Source organism: Ciconia boyciana, chromosome 1 (genome assembly GCF_034638445.1).
Source record: "Ciconia boyciana chromosome 1, ASM3463844v1, whole genome shotgun sequence".
In the NCBI taxonomy this organism is placed as follows: Eukaryota; Metazoa; Chordata; class Aves; order Ciconiiformes; family Ciconiidae; genus Ciconia; species Ciconia boyciana.
In genome coordinates, this window is record NC_132934.1 from 81,120,728 (window position 1) to 81,143,723 (window position 22,996).

General features: G+C 51.5%; 1 protein-coding gene and 2 pseudogenes across 1 annotated transcript; all 3 read right to left on the minus strand.

Moving 5' to 3' along the window:
* Positions 1 to 1,301: 1,301 nt before the first annotated feature.
* Positions 1,302 to 2,543, minus strand: LOC140646427 (probable G-protein coupled receptor 19; annotated as a pseudogene).
* Positions 2,544 to 5,960: 3,417 nt separating this feature from the next.
* On the minus strand, positions 5,961 to 7,197 carry LOC140646433 (probable G-protein coupled receptor 19; annotated as a pseudogene).
* Positions 7,198 to 10,612: 3,415 nt separating this feature from the next.
* Positions 10,613 to 11,857, minus strand: LOC140646438 (probable G-protein coupled receptor 19). The gene has a single exon (XM_072850378.1). The coding sequence runs from the start codon at positions 11,855 to 11,857 to the stop codon at positions 10,613 to 10,615; it is 1,245 nt and encodes a 414-aa protein (XP_072706479.1).
* Positions 11,858 to 22,996: the final 11,139 nt, after the last annotated feature.

Consider the following 22,996-nt stretch of genomic DNA (forward strand, 5'->3'; position numbering starts at 1 on the left):
GATGTAAGGCTGGCCCAGCTGCCCTATCAGCCCAACACCTCCCACCACCCTTCCCTGCCCCGCAGCCTTGCGCCCTGTGCCGGCGGAGCCGAAGGTAAGCCTCTGCAGGGCCAGCATGTGCGTGCCCGTGTCCCCCATGCACACGCACCAGTGCCCTTTTCTCACGAGCACATCACCATCGTGGGGCGCAGGGGAGTGCAGAGGAGCCCCTGCATCTTGCTGCTGTTCCCTGGCCGGCACAGGCGGTGCTGTTCCCCTTCCCACCAGGACCGAAGCCCCGGCCGGTCCCGTTGGCTTGTTTTCTCACTGTGCTGGCAGAGAAATAGCAGCAGGAGCCAGCTCCACCTGCAGCCACAGCTCCCTGCCAGTTTGTCTCCTCTGGGATGCCTCTTAGGGACCTATTGAAACATGCACGCGTGGAGGATGCTGTCAGGCGAGCGTGTGACTGCAGAGCTGGTTTTCCTCCTCCTGTTTGGGAAAACCCACAATTTGCTGCAGGTGCCAGAGGTGTACGTCAGAAGAAGGGACTCAGGCCAGGAGACACACTGACTATAAGACGTGAGGAGTCCCCGGGTGCCTGGTACAGCCGTGGCCCCTTTTGATCAGCAGGTCTTCTCCCAGGTGGTGCCCAGCCCTGGCTTCTGGGTGGGTGCAGCAGGCTGGCTGTAGAAGCAGCTGAAGAGGAGGCGAGCAGGGCAAGCCCAAGGGGAGGACTTGTCTCAGGCAGTTTGGACCACCAGACCTCTGGAGAGGCGCGACAACAAAGATGCCAAAGCATTCGGCGCTGGCCTGATGCTGACCCTAGCGGGGCAGTGGGAATGTAACCAGCCATGTCAGTGGGCTCAGAGTGATGCCAGCATTGCCCATGCCTGGACATCTTCCCCGTGGGGTCTGAACAAGCAGGAAAAGCCCCGGGCAAAAGTACTCCCAAGGACATAACGAAAGGAAGTCTAGATGGCTTTGGGTGGATTTATGCATTTCTACATGGTGACTAATGTACAGTGATTACAAAAAGCCGTGTTTTTTCTTTCCCTTTTCTCCCTACATACAGAGAGTGTAAGAGCTTGTCTGTTTTGTTAACAAAGTAATGCCTGTGATTCAGGGAGAGTAGTTCCAAAAGCAGACGGTAACCGAAATGAAATAGACGGGACACATCAAAATCAAGGCATTTAATAAAATAAAACATCTGTTTTTCTTTCCCAAAAGTTGTGTTAAAAATATGTAAATACACATTGGTTCAAAGCGGAGAGAAAGCTCCTGGTTCTGGGGTACCTTGTAATTTTTCAATGCAGTGAAGCCAACTAGACAAACGTATTTGGAGGATTGGACTGAATAGGCCAGGCAAGCTTGTTTTCCTTTGCTTCTCTGTTAAAAGCATCATAGATGGAGTCTTTGGTGACAGTTTTGGCCGGAGCTGGGATTTCTGCGATCCCAACCTGATCTTTTTTTGCTATCCTGGAACTGGTGGTGATGGTGTATGCATTGCTTCTGTAGCATTTCATGGCGGACATGCAACAAGTTTCCTTCACCCCTCTTCTGAAGTTTGCATTATACACAGAGTAGAGGGTTGGCTTAGAGGCTGAAGAACTGAAGGAGATGCAGGTGATGGCCAGGAAAACCAAGGAGCTCTTTCTGTAGTCTGCTTCCTGGGGGTGCCACAGCTGTACCACGTAAAGGGAGCCAGGACAGGAGAAACACCGAGTTTAACATTAAGAACATCTTGATGGTTTTCACTTTTGTTCTTGGGACAATATTCATTGTCCTCCTGACGGTCATGCCATCGGTGCCTATTCTCCAAATGTACTTGATGACCTTCTGGTAGAAGAGGATGATGAGGATGGACGGGATCAAAAACACCACCAAGAGCTGGACGATACTGTAGACGGCTCCTTCCCAAGAATCCGGGAGAAAAAAGTTGCAGTGGTCGTTGCTGTTGGAGCCACAGAACAAGAAAGCCGGTGATGCAAATACAGCGTCAACTAGCCAGGAGGCCAGAATCATTTTCTTGGCTTTCTCCCTGGACACTTTGAAGCTCAGGGGTAGACGATAGTGTAGAATCGATCCACGCATATAGAGAGGAGCACGTGTGTCTGGACTCCAGGGCTGAGGTACTGTATGTACCTTACCAGCTTGCACATCACGTTCCCCAGGGGCCAGCTGCCGTAGGCAAACTGCAGCAGCACGAAGGGCGCGCTTGCGACACTGATGAGAAGGTCTGCGCAAGCCATGGAGACGACAAAATAGTTGGTGGTGGATTGTGTCCTCCGGCTCCTGTGGATCACTAAGCAAACGAGGGAGTTTCCAAAGACGGAAACCAGCCACAGCGCTCCCAAAACCATGCCAGCTGCTGCAATTTCCCCCGGCCTCAGTTCATAGTGCAAGACAGTGCGGTTCCTGCTTGAGCTGGGTGCTATGGGTGACTCCGTCATCTCGTAGCCAGCAGGAGGGATGGAGGCTTCGGGGTAGCTCTTGTTCTGCAGCAGGAGCAGTAAGGCAGGGAGAACAAAAGGACCGCTGCTGTTCTCCATGCTGTGGGCAAACATGGCCACGTCCTTGGCTCAGGCTGCATAAAGAGAGAAGAGAAAAGCTTATCTTGAACAAGTATGTGTGAAAAGCCTACCGTGACCAATGAAAGATGATTTTAAGTGGTATACATCCTGCTTAAAGTAGTAGATTGCAGAGAAACGGTCAGAAATATACGGTGAGACTATCTGGTCCAGCAGAGGCCATTAATTTTCATGGCGATTTTTATTCATGGCCCGACTATTTTAGAAGAGGCATTTGTCTCCTCTGAAAGGTAAAGGTTCCTTTCACAGAGAGAGACTGAGGTGCAGGTTCACCAAGGCTGGTGACCTGCAAACAGAGTGAGCAGATTATGCCCCACTGATCCCAGAAATGAGCTGTACTGCCTGGTGCCTGTGGAAGTGGCAAAAAAGCAGAGCAACAGTGTCCCTGCCCACTTGACTTGGCACAGATCCATCACGTAGATAGACAAAGGAGGTGTTTCTTACAGCGAGAGGTGGAATGGGAGTACTATTTTCCACGATAGTAGCATCTTCACTGATAAGGAGCCTAGCAGCCAAACCCTGCTCCCATCCAATCATTAGTAACATTGGTGTGAATATCCCTAATATCCCTGAATCTTTTGTTTCCAGATGTAATTTTGGGAGGTAAGCGAGGTCTGGATTTGAAGGCAAAGGAAAGACCAGCACAATGGAAGGAATGGCAGCAAGCTGGGTGGGTGCTCCTCAGCGTGACTCCTCCTCAGCCCTTCCACAGTGAGGCCATTTTCATCAGGAGCTGGACATTGTATACATTGGAGAGCCTATCCTGAACATGAACGCTGTCCCCGCGCGCCCTTGCCTCCTTAGTTACCTGCCCCATGAAGGGCAGCAGTTCCCTCTGTCAGCGGGAGCACAAGGTGGCATGACAACCTCCCCCCAAAACCTGCACAAGACTTTTATCAATGGCAGAGTTTTGATGTAGAAGGAGAAGTCTGGGGGAGGAGGTAAATGCCCTGACGCAGCTGAGATGTGGGGGGAGCCTGTTGCTTTCCAGCAGCGGAGCCTCGGGCTGTGTTGGGTGAACCGTCACTAGCTATGACTGCAGTCAGCTGTTGAGGGTCTCTGTGCTCTGGAGAAAAGCCTGGGAGAGGGTCGATGTCCTTACCTTGGTCAGGGACCTCCCAAGCAGCAAGTGTGATGCTTCAGCGCTCACCCTGTCGAGCCCGGCTGTTGAGCGGAGCCCGTCCTCCAGCAGCCTGAAGGTTGTGCAGGTCTGTGGGTGACCCACGGGCCAACTGAAGGGTTGCCATGAGCAACTGACAGCAACACACGACACGGAACCTCTGCCCACAGCTGTGTCACGGGGAGGCCCTTGCTCAGCTCTGGCAAGGGACCCAGTTGCCTTGTCTTGGCCTTGGCACATGCCAAATTTCTGATGCTCAGGAGTCCTCTGTTGACATGACCTGGGGGTTTGCAGGGCTGCAGGGGTTGCCAGAGGAGTTCTTTTGAAACGTGAATGGCTCAGCTTCCAGTCCCCCCCTTTCTCTTTTATCCATTCAAGGAGGTCCCCTTCTTTGCTTGCCAGACCCTTGCAGTCCTTCCTCCTCCTTCCCATCCCCTGTACAGACATTGTCTTGCCTGGGCACTGATAACATAGCCTTCACGGCTCTGAGGCCCGGTAGTGACCATCACCAAATTGGTGAGCACGAGGCAGAAACAGAGGTTAGAACTGGCTTTAAAGGGCACTATGGCTCTGTTAGCTGCCAGACAGCTCACTATTACAGGTGGATAGTAGTTGAGGTTGGGGGCCCTCAGTGTTTACCTCTCTAAAGCAGCACAGAGCAGGCATCCAAGGTGGACTCTCCTTGCTGACTGTAAAACCACCCCTAATGCTAACACAGTCAATGATCCGTCTGCTTTTTGGACGGTGTTTTTCACCTGCCTGGATGCTTGAGTGACCTCTGTATTTCAGAGCAAGCACTGAAATACAGCTTCTGGGACCTAACAGTGGTGTTATCTCATCCTCACGATAGGAGCATCATCCCTGATGAAGCAAGCCAAATTTGCCTCCAGAGTAAATGCTTCAAGCTGGTGGACCCAAGGTATACCTGCCCACAAGCCATGTAGAGGTACCTACCCCCTTGTTCAGTTGGGATGTAAGGCTGGCCCAGCTGCCCTATCAGCCCAACACCTCCCACCACCCTTCCCTGCCCCGCAGCCTTGCGCCCTGTGCCGGCGGAGCCGAAGGTAAGCCTCTGCAGGGCCAGCATGTGCGTGCCCGTGTCCCCCATGCACACGCACCAGTGCCCTTTTCTCACGAGCACATCACCATCGTGGGGCGCAGGGGAGTGCAGAGGAGCCCCTGCATCTTGCTGCTGTTCCCTGGCCGGCACAGGCGGTGCTGTTCCCCTTCCCACCAGGACCGAAGCCCCGGCCGGTCCCGTTGGCTTGTTTTCTCACTGTGCTGGCAGAGAAATAGCAGCAGGAGCCAGCTCCACCTGCAGCCACAGCTCCCTGCCAGTTTGTCTCCTCTGGGATGCCTCTTAGGGACCTATTGAAACATGCACGCGTGGAGGATGCTGTCAGGCGAGCGTGTGACTGCAGAGCTGGTTTTCCTCCTCCTGTTTGGGAAAACCCACAATTTGCTGCAGGTGCCAGAGGTGTACGTCAGAAGAAGGGACTCAGGCCAGGAGACACACTGACTATAAGACGTGAGGAGTCCCCGGGTGCCTGGTACAGCCGTGGCCCCTTTTGATCAGCAGGTCTTCTCCCAGGTGGTGCCCAGCCCTGGCTTCTGGGTGGGTGCAGCAGGCTGGCTGTAGAAGCAGCTGAAGAGGAGGCGAGCAGGGCAAGCCCAAGGGGAGGACTTGTCTCAGGCAGTTTGGACCACCAGACCTCTGGAGAGGCGCGACAACAAAGATGCCAAAGCATTCGGCGCTGGCCTGATGCTGACCCTAGCGGGGCAGTGGGAATGTAACCAGCCATGTCAGTGGGCTCAGAGTGATGCCAGCATTGCCCATGCCTGGACATCTTCCCCGTGGGGTCTGAACAAGCAGGAAAAGCCCCGGGCAAAAGTACTCCCAAGGACATAACGAAAGGAAGTCTAGATGGCTTTGGGTGGATTTATGCATTTCTACATGGTGACTAATGTACAGTGATTACAAAAAGCCGTGTTTTTTCTTTCCCTTTTCTCCCTACATACAGAGAGTGTAAGAGCTTGTCTGTTTTGTTAACAAAGTAATGCCTGTGATTCAGGGAGAGTAGTTCCAAAAAGCAGACGGTAACCGAAATGAAATAGACGGGACACATCAAAATCAAGGCATTTAATAAAATAAAACATCTGTTTTTCTTTCCCAAAAGTTGTGTTAAAAATATGTAAATACACATTGGTTCAAAGCGGAGAGAAAGCTCCTGGTTCTGGGGGTACCTTGTAATTTTTCAATGCAGTGAAGCCAACTAGACAAACGTATTTGGAGGATTGGACTGAATAGGCCAGGCAAGCTTTTTTCCTTTGCTTCTCTGTTAAAAGCATCATAGATGGAGTCTTTGGTGACAGTTTTGGCCGGAGCTGGGATTTCTGCGATCCCAACGTGATTTTTTGCTATCCTGGAACTGGTGGTGATGGTGTATGCATTGCTTCTGTAGCATTTCATGGCGGACATGCAACAAGTTTCCTTCACCCCTCTTCTGAAGTTTGCATTATACACAGAGTAGAGGGTTGGCTTAGAGGCTGAAGAACTGAAGGAGATGCAGGTGATGGCCAGGAAAACCAAGGAGCTCTTTCTGTAGTCTGCTTCCTGGGGTGCCACAGCTGTACCACGTAAAGGGAGCCAGGACAGGAGAAACACCGAGTTTAACATTAAGAACATCTTGATGGTTTTCACTTTTGTTCTTGGGACAATATTCATTGTCCTCCTGACGGTCATGCCATCGGTGCCTATTCTCCAAATGTACTTGATGACCTTCTGGTAGAAGAGGATGATGAGGATGGACGGGATCAAAAACACCACCAAGAGCTGGACGATACTGTAGACGGCTCCTTCCCAAGAATCCGGGAGAAAAAAGTTGCAGTGGTCGTTGCTGTTGGAGCCACAGAACAAGAAAGCCGGTGATGCAAATACAGCGTCAACTAGCCAGGAGGCCAGAATCATTTTCTTGGCTTTCTCCCTGGACACTTTGAAGCTCAGGGGTAGACGATAGTGTAGAATCGATCCACGCATATAGAGAGGAGCACGTGTGTCTGGACTCCAGGGCTGAGGTACTGTATGTACCTTACCAGCTTGCACATCACGTTCCCCAGGGGCCAGCTGCCGTAGGCAAACTGCAGCAGCACGAAGGGCGCGCTTGCGACACTGATGAGAAGGTCTGCGCAAGCCATGGAGACGACAAAATAGTTGGTGGTGGATTGTGTCCTCCGGCTCCTGTGGATCACTAAGCAAACGAGGGAGTTTCCAAAGACGGAAACCAGCCACAGCGCTCCCAAAACCATGCCAGCTGCTGCAATTTCCCCCGGCCTCAGTTCATAGTGCAAGACAGTGCGGTTCCTGCTTGAGCTGGGTGCTATGGGTGACTCCGTCATCTCGTAGCCAGCAGGAGGGATGGAGGCTTCGGGGTAGCTCTTGTTCTGCAGCAGGAGCAGTAAGGCAGGGAGAACAAAAGGACCGCTGCTGTTCTCCATGCTGTGGGCAAACATGGCCACGTCCTTGGCTCAGGCTGCATAAAGAGAGAAGAGAAAAGCTTATCTTGAACAAGTATGTGTGAAAAGCCTACCGTGACCAATGAAAGATGATTTTAAGTGGTATACATCCTGCTTAAAGTAGTAGATTGCAGAGAAACGGTCAGAAATATACGGTGAGACTATCTGGTCCAGCAGAGGCCATTAATTTTCATGGCGATTTTTATTCATGGCCCGACTATTTTAGAAGAGGCATTTGTCTCCTCTGAAAGGTAAAGGTTCCTTTCACAGAGAGAGACTGAGGTGCAGGTTCACCAAGGCTGGTGACCTGCAAACAGAGTGAGCAGATTATGCCCCACTGATCCCAGAAATGAGCTGTACTGCCTGGTGCCTGTGGAAGTGGCAAAAAAGCAGAGCAACAGTGTCCCTGCCCACTTGACTTGGCACAGATCCATCACGTAGATAGACAAAGGAGGTGTTTCTTACAGCGAGAGGTGGAATGGGAGTACTATTTTCCACGATAGTAGCATCTTCACTGATAAGGAGCCTAGCAGCCAAACCCTGCTCCCATCCAATCATTAGTAACATTGGTGTGAATATCCCTAATATCCCTGAATCTTTTGTTTCCAGATGTAATTTTGGGAGGTAAGCGAGGTCTGGATTTGAAGGCAAAGGAAAGACCAGCACAATGGAAGGAATGGCAGCAAGCTGGGTGGGTGCTCCTCAGCGTGACTCCTCCTCAGCCCTTCCACAGTGAGGCCATTTTCATCAGGAGCTGGACATTGTATACATTGGAGAGCCTATCCTGAACATGAACGCTGTCCCCGCGCGCCCTTGCCTCCTTAGTTACCTGCCCCATGAAGGGCAGCAGTTCCCTCTGTCAGCGGGAGCACAAGGTGGCATGACAACCTCCCCCCAAAACCTGCACAAGACTTTTATCAATGGCAGAGTTTTGATGTAGAAGGAGAAGTCTGGGGAGGAGGTAAATGCCCTGACGCAGCTGAGATGTGGGGGGAGCCTGTTGCTTTCCAGCAGCGGAGCCTCGGGCTGTGTTGGGTGAACCGTCACTAGCTATGACTGCAGTCAGCTGTTGAGGGTCTCTGTGCTCTGGAGAAAAGCCTGGGAGAGGGTCGATGTCCTTACCTTGGTCAGGGACCTCCCAAGCAGCAAGTGTGATGCTTCAGCGCTCACCCTGTCGAGCCCGGCTGTTGAGCGGAGCCCGTCCTCCAGCAGCCTGAAGGTTGTGCAGGTCTGTGGGTGACCCACGGGCCAACTGAAGGGTTGCCATGAGCAACTGACAGCAACACACGACACGGAACCTCTGCCCACAGCTGTGTCACGGGGAGGCCCTTGCTCAGCTCTGGCAAGGGACCCAGTTGCCTTGTCTTGGCCTTGGCACATGCCAAATTTCTGATGCTCAGGAGTCCTCTGTTGACATGACCTGGGGGTTTGCAGGGCTGCAGGGGTTGCCAGAGGAGTTCTTTTGAAACGTGAATGGCTCAGCTTCCAGTCCCCCCCTTTCTCTTTTATCCATTCAAGGAGGTCCCCTTCTTTGCTTGCCAGACCCTTGCAGTCCTTCCTCCTCCTTCCCATCCCCTGTACAGACATTGTCTTGCCTGGGCACTGATAACATAGCCTTCACGGCTCTGAGGCCCGGTAGTGACCATCACCAAATTGGTGAGCACGAGGCAGAAACAGAGGTTAGAACTGGCTTTAAAGGGCACTATGGCTCTGTTAGCTGCCAGACAGCTCACTATTACAGGTGGATAGTAGTTGAGGTTGGGGGCCCTCAGTGTTTACCTCTCTAAAGCAGCACAGAGCAGGCATCCAAGGTGGACTCTCCTTGCTGACTGTAAAACCACCCCTAATGCTAACACAGTCAATGATCCGTCTGCTTTTTGGACGGTGTTTTTCACCTGCCTGGATGCTTGAGTGACCTCTGTATTTCAGAGCAAGCACTGAAATACAGCTTCTGGGACCTAACAGTGGTGTTATCTCATCCTCACGATAGGAGCATCATCCCTGATGAAGCAAGCCAAATTTGCCTCCAGAGTAAATGCTTCAAGCTGGTGGACCCAAGGTATACCTGCCCACAAGCCATGTAGAGGTACCTACCCCCTTGTTCAGTTGGGATGTAAGGCTGGCCCAGCTGCCCTATCAGCCCAACACCTCCCACCACCCTTCCCTGCCCCGCAGCCTTGCGCCCTGTGCCGGCGGAGCCGAAGGTAAGCCTCTGCAGGGCCAGCATGTGCGTGCCCGTGTCCCCCATGCACACGCACCAGTGCCCTTTTCTCACGAGCACATCACCATCGTGGGGCGCAGGGGAGTGCAGAGGAGCCCCTGCATCTTGCTGCTGTTCCCTGGCCGGCACAGGCGGTGCTGTTCCCCTTCCCACCAGGACCGAAGCCCCGGCCGGTCCCGTTGGCTTGTTTTCTCACTGTGCTGGCAGAGAAATAGCAGCAGGAGCCAGCTCCACCTGCAGCCACAGCTCCCTGCCAGTTTGTCTCCTCTGGGATGCCTCTTAGGGACCTATTGAAACATGCACGCGTGGAGGATGCTGTCAGGCGAGCGTGTGACTGCAGAGCTGGTTTTCCTCCTCCTGTTTGGGAAAACCCACAATTTGCTGCAGGTGCCAGAGGTGTACGTCAGAAGAAGGGACTCAGGCCAGGAGACACACTGACTATAAGACGTGAGGAGTCCCCGGGTGCCTGGTACAGCCGTGGCCCCTTTTGATCAGCAGGTCTTCTCCCAGGTGGTGCCCAGCCCTGGCTTCTGGGTGGGTGCAGCAGGCTGGCTGTAGAAGCAGCTGAAGAGGAGGCGAGCAGGGCAAGCCCAAGGGGAGGACTTGTCTCAGGCAGTTTGGACCACCAGACCTCTGGAGAGGCGCGACAACAAAGATGCCAAAGCATTCGGCGCTGGCCTGATGCTGACCCTAGCGGGGCAGTGGGAATGTAACCAGCCATGTCAGTGGGCTCAGAGTGATGCCAGCATTGCCCATGCCTGGACATCTTCCCCGTGGGGTCTGAACAAGCAGGAAAAGCCCCGGGCAAAAGTACTCCCAAGGACATAACGAAAGGAAGTCTAGATGGCTTTGGGTGGATTTATGCATTTCTACATGGTGACTAATGTACAGTGATTACAAAAAGCCGTGTTTTTTCTTTCCCTTTTCTCCCTACATACAGAGAGTGTAAGAGCTTGTCTGTTTTGTTAACAAAGTAATGCCTGTGATTCAGGGAGAGTAGTTCCAAAAAGCAGACGGTAACCGAAATGAAATAGACGGGACACATCAAAATCAAGGCATTTAATAAAATAAAACATCTGTTTTTCTTTCCCAAAAGTTGTGTTAAAAATATGTAAATACACATTGGTTCAAAGCGGAGAGAAAGCTCCTGGTTCTGGGGTACCTTGTAATTTTTCAATGCAGTGAAGCCAACTAGACAAACGTATTTGGAGGATTGGACTGAATAGGCCAGGCAAGCTTTTTTTCCTTTGCTTCTCTGTTAAAAGCATCATAGATGGAGTCTTTGGTGACAGTTTTGGCCGGAGCTGGGATTTCTGCGATCCCAACGTGATTTTCTTTTGCTATCCTGGAACTGGTGGTGATGGTGTATGCATTGCTTCTGTAGCATTTCATGGCGGACATGCAACAAGTTTCCTTCACCCCTCTTCTGAAGTTTGCATTATACACAGAGTAGAGGGTTGGCTTAGAGGCTGAAGAACTGAAGGAGATGCAGGTGATGGCCAGGAAAACCAAGGAGCTCTTTCTGTAGTCTGCTTCCTGGGGGTGCCACAGCTGTACCACGTAAAAAGGGAGCCAGGACAGGAGAAACACCGAGTTTAACATTAAGAACATCTTGATGGTTTTCACTTTTGTTCTTGGGACAATATTCATTGTCCTCCTGACGGTCATGCCATCGGTGCCTATTCTCCAAATGTACTTGATGACCTTCTGGTAGAAGAGGATGATGAGGATGGACGGGATCAAAAACACCACCAAGAGCTGGACGATACTGTAGACGGCTCCTTCCCAAGAATCCGGGAGAAAAAAGTTGCAGTGGTCGTTGCTGTTGGAGCCACAGAACAAGAAAGCCGGTGATGCAAATACAGCGTCAACTAGCCAGGAGGCCAGAATCATTTTCTTGGCTTTCTCCCTGGACACTTTGAAGCTCAGGGGGTAGACGATAGTGTAGAATCGATCCACGCATATAGAGAGGAGCACGTGTGTCTGGACTCCAGGGCTGAGGTACTGTATGTACCTTACCAGCTTGCACATCACGTTCCCCAGGGGCCAGCTGCCGTAGGCAAACTGCAGCAGCACGAAGGGCGCGCTTGCGACACTGATGAGAAGGTCTGCGCAAGCCATGGAGACGACAAAATAGTTGGTGGTGGATTGTGTCCTCCGGCTCCTGTGGATCACTAAGCAAACGAGGGAGTTTCCAAAGACGGAAACCAGCCACAGCGCTCCCAAAACCATGCCAGCTGCTGCAATTTCCCCCGGCCTCAGTTCATAGTGCAAGACAGTGCGGTTCCTGCTTGAGCTGGGTGCTATGGGTGACTCCGTCATCTCGTAGCCAGCAGGAGGGATGGAGGCTTCGGGGTAGCTCTTGTTCTGCAGCAGGAGCAGTAAGGCAGGGAGAACAAAAGGACCGCTGCTGTTCTCCATGCTGTGGGCAAACATGGCCACGTCCTTGGCTCAGGCTGCATAAAGAGAGAAGAGAAAAGCTTATCTTGAACAAGTATGTGTGAAAAGCCTACCGTGACCAATGAAAGATGATTTTAAGTGGTATACATCCTGCTTAAAGTAGTAGATTGCAGAGAAACGGTCAGAAATATACGGTGAGACTATCTGGTCCAGCAGAGGCCATTAATTTTCATGGCGATTTTTATTCATGGCCCGACTATTTTAGAAGAGGCATTTGTCTCCTCTGAAAGGTAAAGGTTCCTTTCACAGAGAGAGACTGAGGTGCAGGTTCACCAAGGCTGGTGACCTGCAAACAGAGTGAGCAGATTATGCCCCACTGATCCCAGAAATGAGCTGTACTGCCTGGTGCCTGTGGAAGTGGCAAAAAGCAGAGCAACAGTGTCCCTGCCCACTTGACTTGGCACAGATCCATCACGTAGATAGACAAAGGAGGTGTTTCTTACAGCGAGAGGTGGAATGGGAGTACTATTTTCCACGATAGTAGCATCTTCACTGATAAGGAGCCTAGCAGCCAAACCCTGCTCCCATCCAATCATTAGTAACATTGGTGTGAATATCCCTAATATCCCTGAATCTTTTGTTTCCAGATGTAATTTTGGGAGGTAAGCGAGGTCTGGATTTGAAGGCAAAGGAAAGACCAGCACAATGGAAGGAATGGCAGCAAGCTGGGTGGGTGCTCCTCAGCGTGACTCCTCCTCAGCCCTTCCACAGTGAGGCCATTTTCATCAGGAGCTGGACATTGTATACATTGGAGAGCCTATCCTGAACATGAACGCTGTCCCCGCGCCCTTGCCTCCTTAGTTACCTGCCCCATGAAGGGCAGCAGTTCCCTCTGTCAGCGGGAGCACAAGGTGGCATGACAACCTCCCCCCAAAACCTGCACAAGACTTTTATCAATGGCAGAGTTTTGATGTAGAAGGAGAAGTCTGGGGGAGGAGGTAAATGCCCTGACGCAGCTGAGATGTGGGGGGAGCCTGTTGCTTTCCAGCAGCGGAGCCTCGGGCTGTGTTGGGTGAACCGTCACTAGCTATGACTGCAGTCAGCTGTTGAGGGTCTCTGTGCTCTGGAGAAAAGCCTGGGAGAGGGTCGATGTCCTTACCTTGGTCAGGGACCTCCCAAGCAGCAAGTGTGATGCTTCAGCGCTCACCCTGTCGAGCCCGGCTGTTGAGCGGAGCCCGTCCTCCAGCAGCCTGAAGGTTGTGCAGGTCTGTGGGTGACCCACGGGCCAACTGAAGGGTTGCCATGAGCAACTGACAGCAACACACAACACGGAACCTCTGCCCACAGCTGTGTCACGGGGAGGCCCTTGCTCAGCTCTGGCAAGGGACCCAGTTGCCTTGTCTTGGCCTTGGCACATGCCAAATTTCTGATGCTCAGGAGTCCTCTGTTGACATGACCTGGGGGTTTGCAGGGCTGCAGGGGTTGCCAGAGGAGTTCTTTTGAAACGTGAATGGCTCAGCTTCCAGTCCCCCCCTTTCTCTTTTATCCATTCAAGGAGGTCCCCTTCTTTGCTTGCCAGACCCTTGCAGTCCTTCCTCCTCCTTCCCATCCCCTGTACAGACATTGTCTTGCCTGGGCACTGATAACATAGCCTTCACGGCTCTGAGGCCCGGTAGTGACCATCACCAAATTGGTGAGCACGAGGCAGAAACAGAGGTTAGAACTGGCTTTAAAGGGCACTATGGCTCTGTTAGCTGCCAGACAGCTCACTATTACAGGTGGATAGTAGTTGAAGTTGGGGCCCCTCAGTGTTTACCTCTCTAAAGCAGCACAGAGCAGGCATCCAAGGTGGACTCTCCTTGCTGACTGTAAAACCACCCCTAATGCTAACACAGTCAATGATCCGTCTGCTTTTTGGACGGTGTTTTTCACCTGCCTGGATGCTTGAGTGACCTCTGTATTTCAGAGCAAGCACTGAAATACAGCTTCTGGGACCTAACAGTGGTGTTATCTCATCCTCACGATAGGAGCATCATCCCTGATGAAGCAAGCCAAATTTGCCTCCAGAGTAAATGCTTCAAGCTGGTGGACCCAAGGTATACCTGCCCACAAGCCATGTAGAGGTACCTACCCCCTTGTTCAGTTGGGATGTAAGGCTGGCCCAGCTGCCCTATCAGCCCAACACCTCCCACCACCCTTCCCTGCCCCGCAGCCTTGCGCCCTGTGCCGGCGGGGCCGGAGGTAAGCCTCTGCAGGGCCCGCATGTGCGTGCCCGTGTCCCCCATGCACACGCACCCAGTGCCCTTTTCTCACGAGCACATCACCATCGTGGGGCGCAGGGGGAGTGCAGAGGAGCCCTGCATCTTGCTGCTGTTCCCTGGCCGGCACAGGCAGTGCTGTTCCCCTTCCCACCAGGACCGAAGCCCCGGCCGGTCCCCGTTGGCTGTTTTCTCACTGTGCTGGCAGAGAAATAGCAGCAGGAGCCAGCTCCACCTGCAGCCACAGCTCCCTGCCAGTTTGTCTCCTCTGGGATGCCTCTTAGGGACCTATTGAAACATGCACGCGTGGAGGATGCTGTCAGGCGAGCGTGTGACTGCAGAGCTGGTTTTCCTCCTCCTGTTTGGGAAAACCCACAATTTGCTGCAGGTGCCAGAGGTGTACGTCAGAAGAAGGGACTCAGGCCAGGAGACACACTGACTATAAGACGTGAGGAGTCCCCGGGTGCCTGGTACAGCCGTGGCCCCTTTTGATCAGCAGGTCTTCTCCCAGGTGGTGCCCAGCCCTGGCTTCTGGGTGGGTGCAGCAGGCTGGCTGTAGAAGCAGCTGAAGAGGAGGCGAGCAGGGCAAGCCCAAGGGGAGGACTTGTCTCAGGCAGTTTGGACCACCAGACCTCTGGAGAGGCGCGACAACAAAGATGCCAAAGCATTCGGCGCTGGCCTGATGCTGACCCTAGCGGGGCAGTGGGAATGTAACCAGCCATGTCAGTGGGCTCAGAGTGATGCCAGCATTGCCCATGCCTGGACATCTTCCCCGTGGGGTCTGAACAAGCAGGAAAAGCCCCGGGCAAAAGTACTTATAAGGACATTGTGCAATAATTGCTGGAGGTGACTTAGAAATTATACTTATATTCACGCTTTTAGGTAAGGCAGAGCTTTACCTAAGAAGCTTCCTGGGTGGCGTGTGGCTGACCTGCAAGGAATCCATTCCACGGAAGTTGCCCAGGCCTGCAACCTTAGATGTTGGCAACGCCAGGGGAACTTGGTGTGCTGGCTCTAAGAGGAACTGCTCGGAGGGTGGAGCGGTGTGGAGATACCACAGCCAGGCTCTCTGATAATATGGGAACTTGAAGGTACCACGGAACCGATAAACTGCATATTTGCTACTCTGGGCCAACAGCCTGTCATGTTTTTGACAAAATACTGTCCTTTTGGTGAACTTTGCTCATTATAACATCGTTATAATACCAAAACACACCTCCATCCCAAAAGCTACCCACCTCCAAGGTGTGACCACCCCTCACTGAGCTTGCACTTTGAATTTTCCTAGTTTATACCTTTAAAAGAGAAGCAAGAAAAACTTTACACCAATCCTAACAAAGGTATGTATGACTAGAGTCACTCAAGCTCCACCTGAAAGGTGAAAAATAGTATAAAATAGCTTGAAAGAGAGAGAATGTTAGGGAAGACACAATTGCGTACCACTCTGACCTCTGGGATCAGTCGATGGGCTGAGCCTCTCTTCCCCCCCATCGGGATGCCTTTGGGTAAGATTCGAACACTTGGTTATACCAAGTGCCTCCCTGGAAAACTTAGAAATCTCTATAGAGTCGCTTTATTATCTTTTAACGAGTTTGTAGCCAGCGGTGTTACTCATACTCTTGGTATTTGCACGTGCTTTACAGACAGTGAATTTATCACCGGTAATCCAAAAGAACCTGTGTGTCTGTTGCTCTAATAAACTGCACTCTTCATTAATCTAGCCATGGTAGTTCTCATTGAACACAACCAGACTCTTTAAGTGTGGCCATGGTAGTTCATGCAACACAACTAGACTGGGGGTGCATCGCGTTATTTGTGAATCTGTAATTGTGAAAGTTCAGTACACTGAACGCGACCAGACTTATAACGTTGTCAAATTAACGCTGTCGCCTTAATCAACTTTGTGAAGCTGTTTCAGTGAAAGCCCGGAGAGGGCTCTGACAGGCAAACGTTGACTCTGATGGGTGGCTACATATACAGTCCTTAGAAAATAAACCATTGACCAAGCCTGGACTAAGACTGATCCCAGAAATGAGCTGTACTTCCTGGTGCCTGTGGAAGTGGCAAAAAAGCAGAGCAACAGTGTCCCTGCCCACTTGACTTGGCACAAATCCATCACGTAGATAGACAAAGGAGGTGTTTCTTATAGCGAGAGGTGGAATGGGGAGTACTATTTTCCACGATAGTAGCATCTTCACTGATAAGGAGCCTAGCAGCCAAACCCTGCTCCCATCCAATCATTAGTAACATTGGTGTGAATATCCCTAATATCCCTGAATCTTTTTGTTTCCAGATGTAATTTTGGGAGGTAAGCGAGGTCTGGATTTGAAGGCAAAGGAAAGACCAGCACAATGGAAGGAATGGCAGCAAGCTGGGTGGGTGCTCCTCAGCGTGACTCCTCCTCAGCCCTTCCACAGTGAGGCCATTTTCATCAGGAGCTGGACATTGTATACATTGGAGAGCCTATCCTGAACATGAACGCTGTCCCCGCGCGCCCTTGCCTCCTTAGTTACCTGCCCCATGAAGGGCAGCAGTTCCCTCTGTCAGCGGGAGCACAAGGTGGCATGACAACCTCCCCCCAAAACCTGCACAAGACTTTTATCAATGGCAGAGTTTTGATGTAGAAGGAGAAGTCTGGGGGAGGAGGTAAATGCCCTGACGCAGCTGAGATGTGGGGGGAGCCTGTTGCTTTCCAGCAGCGGAGCCTCGGGCTGTGTTGGGTGAACCGTCACTAGCTATGACTGCAGTCAGCTGTTGAGGGTCTCTGTGCTCTGTGTGACAGGCGCGCTCGCCCCGCCCCCGCCCTGCTCTCCGATAAACGTCGGGGCTTTTAACATGGCGATCACCGGCTTTTCGCGCCTCATTTTCGCGCCTTTTGTGCTCTGCCGTGCCCCCAGGCATGTACAGACCTCGGCAGGGGGAGCAGGAGAAGCGGGAGCCCTTGGTCACGAGACAGGATCCACAGCCAGTCATGCGCCGTGGATCGGAGAAGCTTCTAGATCATGAGCAATTCTGACCACAGCTCAGATCCGACCCAGGGTATAAATGGGGCGTCGCCGGAGACCTCCTTTGAGTGCGGTCTTCTCGGAGCAGCAGGCCTGTGTTCAGGAACTCTGCCCTCGGGTTGGGACGCCGCCTGAGGAAACTTCCCAGGATTGAGTGCCCTCACCTCCTGTGGTGAGTGGTTTCTTCTGGATATATCCCTGAGTGAGCCCTCACACCCTCTCCCCCCCTGCGGGGTTATATCTTCCGGGTACCCACAAGAGAGAGAGCGCGAGTGTTTCCCCCTTGGTGAGTGAGTGTGTGTGCCCTCTGTGGATCGTCATTCCTGTGTGTATTGCCGTGTAGTAACAACACCCCGACTGACACCTCGAACCTGTTATGTGCTACATGTTATCGGAGTGCTGATTGATTTGAGTTTACCCCTGTTCCTCATTGGTTTCTGTCCATGTGTTTTAGCTGTTTTGTAGAATGAAGTTGTTTGAGCTTGTCCCTCGGTTGAGTTAGTTTTAGTGTACCTGCATGACATTTATAATTGGCGCAGCGGGCAGGGTATCGACGGAGGGATTGTTACGGAGGCACAGTTGTGACCCTTCTCCCTTAGGAGTGGAATGGGCGAAGGAGAAGTGGTGTGAACCTGAATCTGTTGTAGAAAGGATAGACAAATGCCGTGGAAGCAAGCGAGATGGCAGAGGAAAGGGACCTTGCGTGCCATACTGGGTGCCTGCTTGATGCAAGTGCAGGACCAGCACAAGTATTTTAGGTGGAAAAGGAGAATTCTGAGAGTCAACTAGAGATCGAATGCTTAAAAGCGGAGTTACAATGAGAGAGAGAGCAAACACGTTTACTAGAACGAAAGATCGAGATTATGTTAACCCAAGCGAAAAAGCCCCCCGGTGTTGTCCAAATTTGGAAGTTGATTGCGGGAACAGATCCCGAGGATTGGGATGGGGACATCTGGGGAGATTCTGATTAAGCTAGTGTTGATGAAATGGAGGAGGTAGAGGAAAGGGATGTAAGACCTCTTATCAAAACGGAGAGGCATACGAACTCACGGGGTGGGAATCCCCAAACTACTGTCCATACCACCCCAGGGACAGGACCTGAGCTTAGTGATTTGCAAGTTAAATTTTCACGCAAACTGGGCGAGATGGAGACAGAATATCTGTGGCGTGTTTTGCTTACTGGAGGTGATTGGATATTACTGAGTGATGATGAGGCTCGAGGGTTTTGGGCACCCGGTGTGTTTCTGAGTGACAGGCCAGCTGGCAACCAGCCTATAACTTCTCGGGTGGCTTACTGGGCTGGCAGTATAGACCCCAAAGAGTGAGGGGAGCCTATTGCCATTCGGATAAGGGGATTGTTGGAATTGGCAGCAGGAGTACAAAAGGCTGCTTGCATACAGGCGATGTATGAGAGGGGGCAGCAAGGCATACCAATGGCTGCACCGGTAGATCCTGCCCACCTCAGGCCCCTCATTAAGGGTTTACCAGATGCTTTATAAATACATGTCCAGTCCCTTCGAGAGAGAATTCAGATGGCCATAGAACGCAATCAACAGAACCCCCTCAATCCGCTTGCGCATGTGCTGATGTGGGCCGAAACACTGCATAGTATAGTCACCCACGGGCGTGAAATGGGGTGGACGGATCTAGGTGGTGGTGCAGATGGGAGCAGAAGGGTCCAGCAAGCCAGCCGCGAGCCTAGTCCTGGATGCACCCCCCCCCAAGGGAGCCTGAACCTTTCTGAAGCAAGTTGGATCAAGCTGGCAGACCAGAGTGGAATGGCATGTGGTGGAAGGCGTTAGCATTGGGGGTACTTTGAGCGCTGTTACATGGGCAGGCCACTGAGCATATACAGAAGCTAGTGGAATTACTGGAGGGAAAGACCAGGAACATAAAGGAGATGCCAGCGACTGCCCCTGCCCCCCCAGGCGGGAGGCAGAACCTTAACCCTTTCGCATCTTTGTGAGGGGAATTAAATGAACTAAAAAACTAAAAGTCGCGGTTTGGGCTTCAGGCCACCCAACCTGCTTGGGAAGTTCCTGTCAATGGTCTGCTGCTAAGGAATCCTATATACATATTCCCATTGGGCCAAAGCGGTAAGTTTAGAGTTTTTGGTCCACACAAGAGCCCAAATGAGTGTTCTAAAGAAGCAGCAAGCCGACGAGCTCGGAATCAAACCATCGAGAAAAGCCATCAATATACTAGGGGTAACGGGTGCAGCAGAGAGGTGTCCTTTAGCCCAAACCCAGTTTTGGCTGCCTGGGGAGAAGCGGATGACAGCTGTGGAGGTTGCTCTGAGCCCTCATAAGGGAAACATATTGGGGTTTGATATTTTAGCGGGTAAGTGGTGGTGGCTGCCCAATGGCAGCCTGTGGAGTTTCGTAAGCCGCGGGGTAGGAGCTGCTCACATTAGGACCTTGCAGTCCACTCCTGCTCTGCCACCATCCAAAGTAACCTGTGTTTCCCAGTATCCCTTGCCAAGCGCAGCAAAACAGGGCATCACGGAAGTCATCAATGATCTTGAAAAAATGCAAATAATCAGCCACACCCATTCTCCCTATAACTTCCCAGTCTGGCCGGTTTGCAAGCCCGATGGGCGGTGGCGACTAACTATTGATTATTGGAAATTGTATAGTAATACCCCACCACTAACGGCTGCCATCCCAAACATAACCTTGGTGGTGACTGCAATACAAGCAGCAGCCCATCCGTGCTTTTTGCAACTTACAAAGGTGCCACCAAGTGGATATGCCAATGGGAATCCAACCAGTGGGAAGTGGGTCGCTCTAGAGTCTGAAGGGCTGAAGACTGTCAGAGGCTATTGGAAACAGGCAGGTCACGTCCCTTGAGAGTGGGTTGGGTGAAAGGGTATGAGAAGGGTGGAACTCCAGGTGCTCAGTGGAACCAACCGGCTGACCAGTTACCTCAAATCAGGGTGGTTGATGACTTATGGGAAGAGTGGGAATGGCTAGCTGAGCGGCTACACATCAAACGAGGCCAGTCTGGGAAGGCAGATCTGTATTATGAGTGCCAGTCTCGGGGGTGGCCAGCGTCTATGGCAACATGTGAAGCAGTCCTCACAGCCTGCACACAATGCCGAATAAGGCTTAAAGCTGACCACCCGAACCAAGCCCCAGCCCAGCACATCAGACAGGGAAAAGCCCTTTGGAGCACTTGGCAGGTTGACTATGTCGGGCCATTAAACCCATCCCGTGGAAAGAAGTTCATCCTGGTAGGAGTGGAAGTGTTTTTGGGGCTGTCGGTGGCTACAGCTGTCAGCACTGGCACCGGGGACCAGATGGTGTGAGTGTGTGAATGGTTCAGTGTTTTACCCACCCCTGAGTGCATTCAAAGTGATAATGGGTCGCATTTTTACGGCCACTGTGGTGCAAGACTGAGCTCGAGGGGAAGGCATCAAATGGGTGTTCCATACACCATACTATCCTCAGGCTAACTGTATAGTTGAATGAACCAATGGTTTGATTAAAAGACAGGCTGATGTCTCACGCCACAGCTGGGACATACGATTACCACAGGCAGTCTTTATTGTTAACAACTGCTGGGGAAGTTATGGAAACCCCAAAATTTGAGTGTTTTGTCCTACGGGACCATTAACGGGCGACAGCCCTATACTGGATGATAAAAGGGACCAGTTCCCGCTATGGATGTACGTGGGCCAACCTGTAATGGTAAAACTACCTCAAACTGGTACTGTACCCATGACATTGGCAAAACCCAGAGGCTTACATGCCTGGGAAGCTCTGGACGGGAGCGGAAAAACCCACTATATTAGTGCTTGGTGGATAATCCCTAACTTCTAACCCTGAAAGCCCAATCCCAGGGGACCGAGGCCCATTTTTTTGGTAGTCTTTTACAGGACAATGGAGGGATGGATCATTCTGTTGCTCCTGCTGGTGGCAACAGCAACTAATGCAGATGACTCGGACGTGGATGGCAACGTAGTGGCAAAGATGATGGTAGGATTTGTGCAGATGATGAACCTAACAACGGTAACAGTCTGTTTACCCACCCCCAGGTCAGCGGAGGACCCCTTACCCATTTTCATACAGGACATAACATATCACTAGCCCTTGAATTAACATGGGGTCAATAGAACAATTATAGCTGGAAGTTCTGGGAAAGCATAGGGGACGTAGGCTATACCCATATCATTTATAGCTAGTCACCGTGCACGGTAAATGCTAGTTTGGTATGAGATGCCAAGTGCAATTACAGTCTCTAACTGACCCATAAAGCCACGGGGTGGAGCGTCAACAGCACTACCCCCTGTCCCGAAGTTCCATGGGGAACCACTAATCATGGCTCTCTGTGGGGCATTGACAATTGCTCACTAGTGTATACCAAGCCACTGAATGCTTCTTGGTGTATCAAACATCCTGACAGACAGTAACGAATGCCCTAGCACATGCAGTAACAACTCATTCGACTGCCTACTCAATTGCACATGGGCCAGGTACAGCTATGCACCTAGTTGGTATGGGGGAAAAGATAAGGCACACCCGATAGGGGAATCTCCACTCTGGGACTGCCAAATGGAAATTGGTTGTAAGGTATAGATAAGGTGCCCCTCTTGTGGCTATATCTACCAGCCCAAGAAGCCTTGGCTGCTTATGCAGCAATACCAGCTATTCACATCCCTCTGTCCTAAATTGCCATAAAAGAGACTATTGTCGCCCCCTCTCCACCACTCCAGGTTCGTGCCGAACATCTTTCGTCTCTGCACCTGCTGATTTCGTGTGGGCATGCTCTGATGGCCACCTGTATTCCCAGCTATACCCAACTATCCCAAAACTGGCCTGCATGTTATCTGTGCTTTCCCTGTGTCCTATCTACTGGGAAGGGCCCATACCACAGCAATGGTGGGATCGTGTGCCAAGGGATGTACAGAAGGGGTGGAAAAATGCTCCAGCAAGGACTGGGTGGTGGTCAGAGTCAATCTTTGGAATAGGGATTGCTCCAGTGTGAAACAGACACTGTATTCTGAGACTGAGCCTACAGCTAGAGGTGCTAATAAACTCTACGCATGACAGCATAGGCTTCTTAAACCATCAATTACAAGAAAACGGCAACATTACCATTCAAAACCACGCCATGTTAGACTTAATCCTATAGAAGGAGAAAGGCGTATGCAGGAGGCTGAATGTATCGCTAGATGACTGTTGTGTCCGCATCCCAAAAGTTTCAGTGCCACTACAAGAATAGATGAATAAGATGAAGAAGATAGCTAAAGACACAAGAGAAATTGCTACTGCACTAGGGACTAATTGGTCGGGGAAAGTTTTTAATGCATTTGGGTTTTCCTTGTCAGGGTGGCTAACTAGCCTCCTTCAATCTTTGATGATGATCATAATTGTGATTGCTGTAATTTGTATTGTTATAAGCTGCATTAAGAGCACCATAACGAAATCTGTATCCACCGTGAAGTACACTCCCTTAAAACCCGCCCCTGAAACTAACGCTACCCTGAATCCCACTTATGACACTGACATGCCCCTAAAACCAATCCATGCAATAGACATTCCCCCCACTGAACCCTGTCCGTGTGTTAGATGTCCCAACACAACCCCAGGATGGTGCTCATGTGTTCGCCCGTTGCTATCGTTAATTGTTGCTATAATGTTGGATATTGATACATGGTTGATAGTCTATTGTGGGATTACCTGGTTGGTCACTAATGATGCCTGGCAACAGCTGAAAGATGCTTAAAGAATGATGATCCACAGTGGGTGTTAAACTCACCGACACTGTGCCCACTTTTAACTTTGGAGGCAACAGGGTATAAATGGGGCGCCGCCAGAGACCCTTTGAGTGTGGTCTTCTCGGAGCAGCAGGCCTGTGTTTGGGAGCTCTGCCCTCGGGTTAGGACACCGCCTGAGGGAACTTCCTGGGAC

Excerpts from the sequence above, each read along its gene's own strand:
- LOC140646438 (XM_072850378.1), bottom strand. The coding sequence starts at position 11,857 with ATGTTTGCCCACAGCATGGAGAACAGCAGCGGTCCTTTTGTTCTCCCT.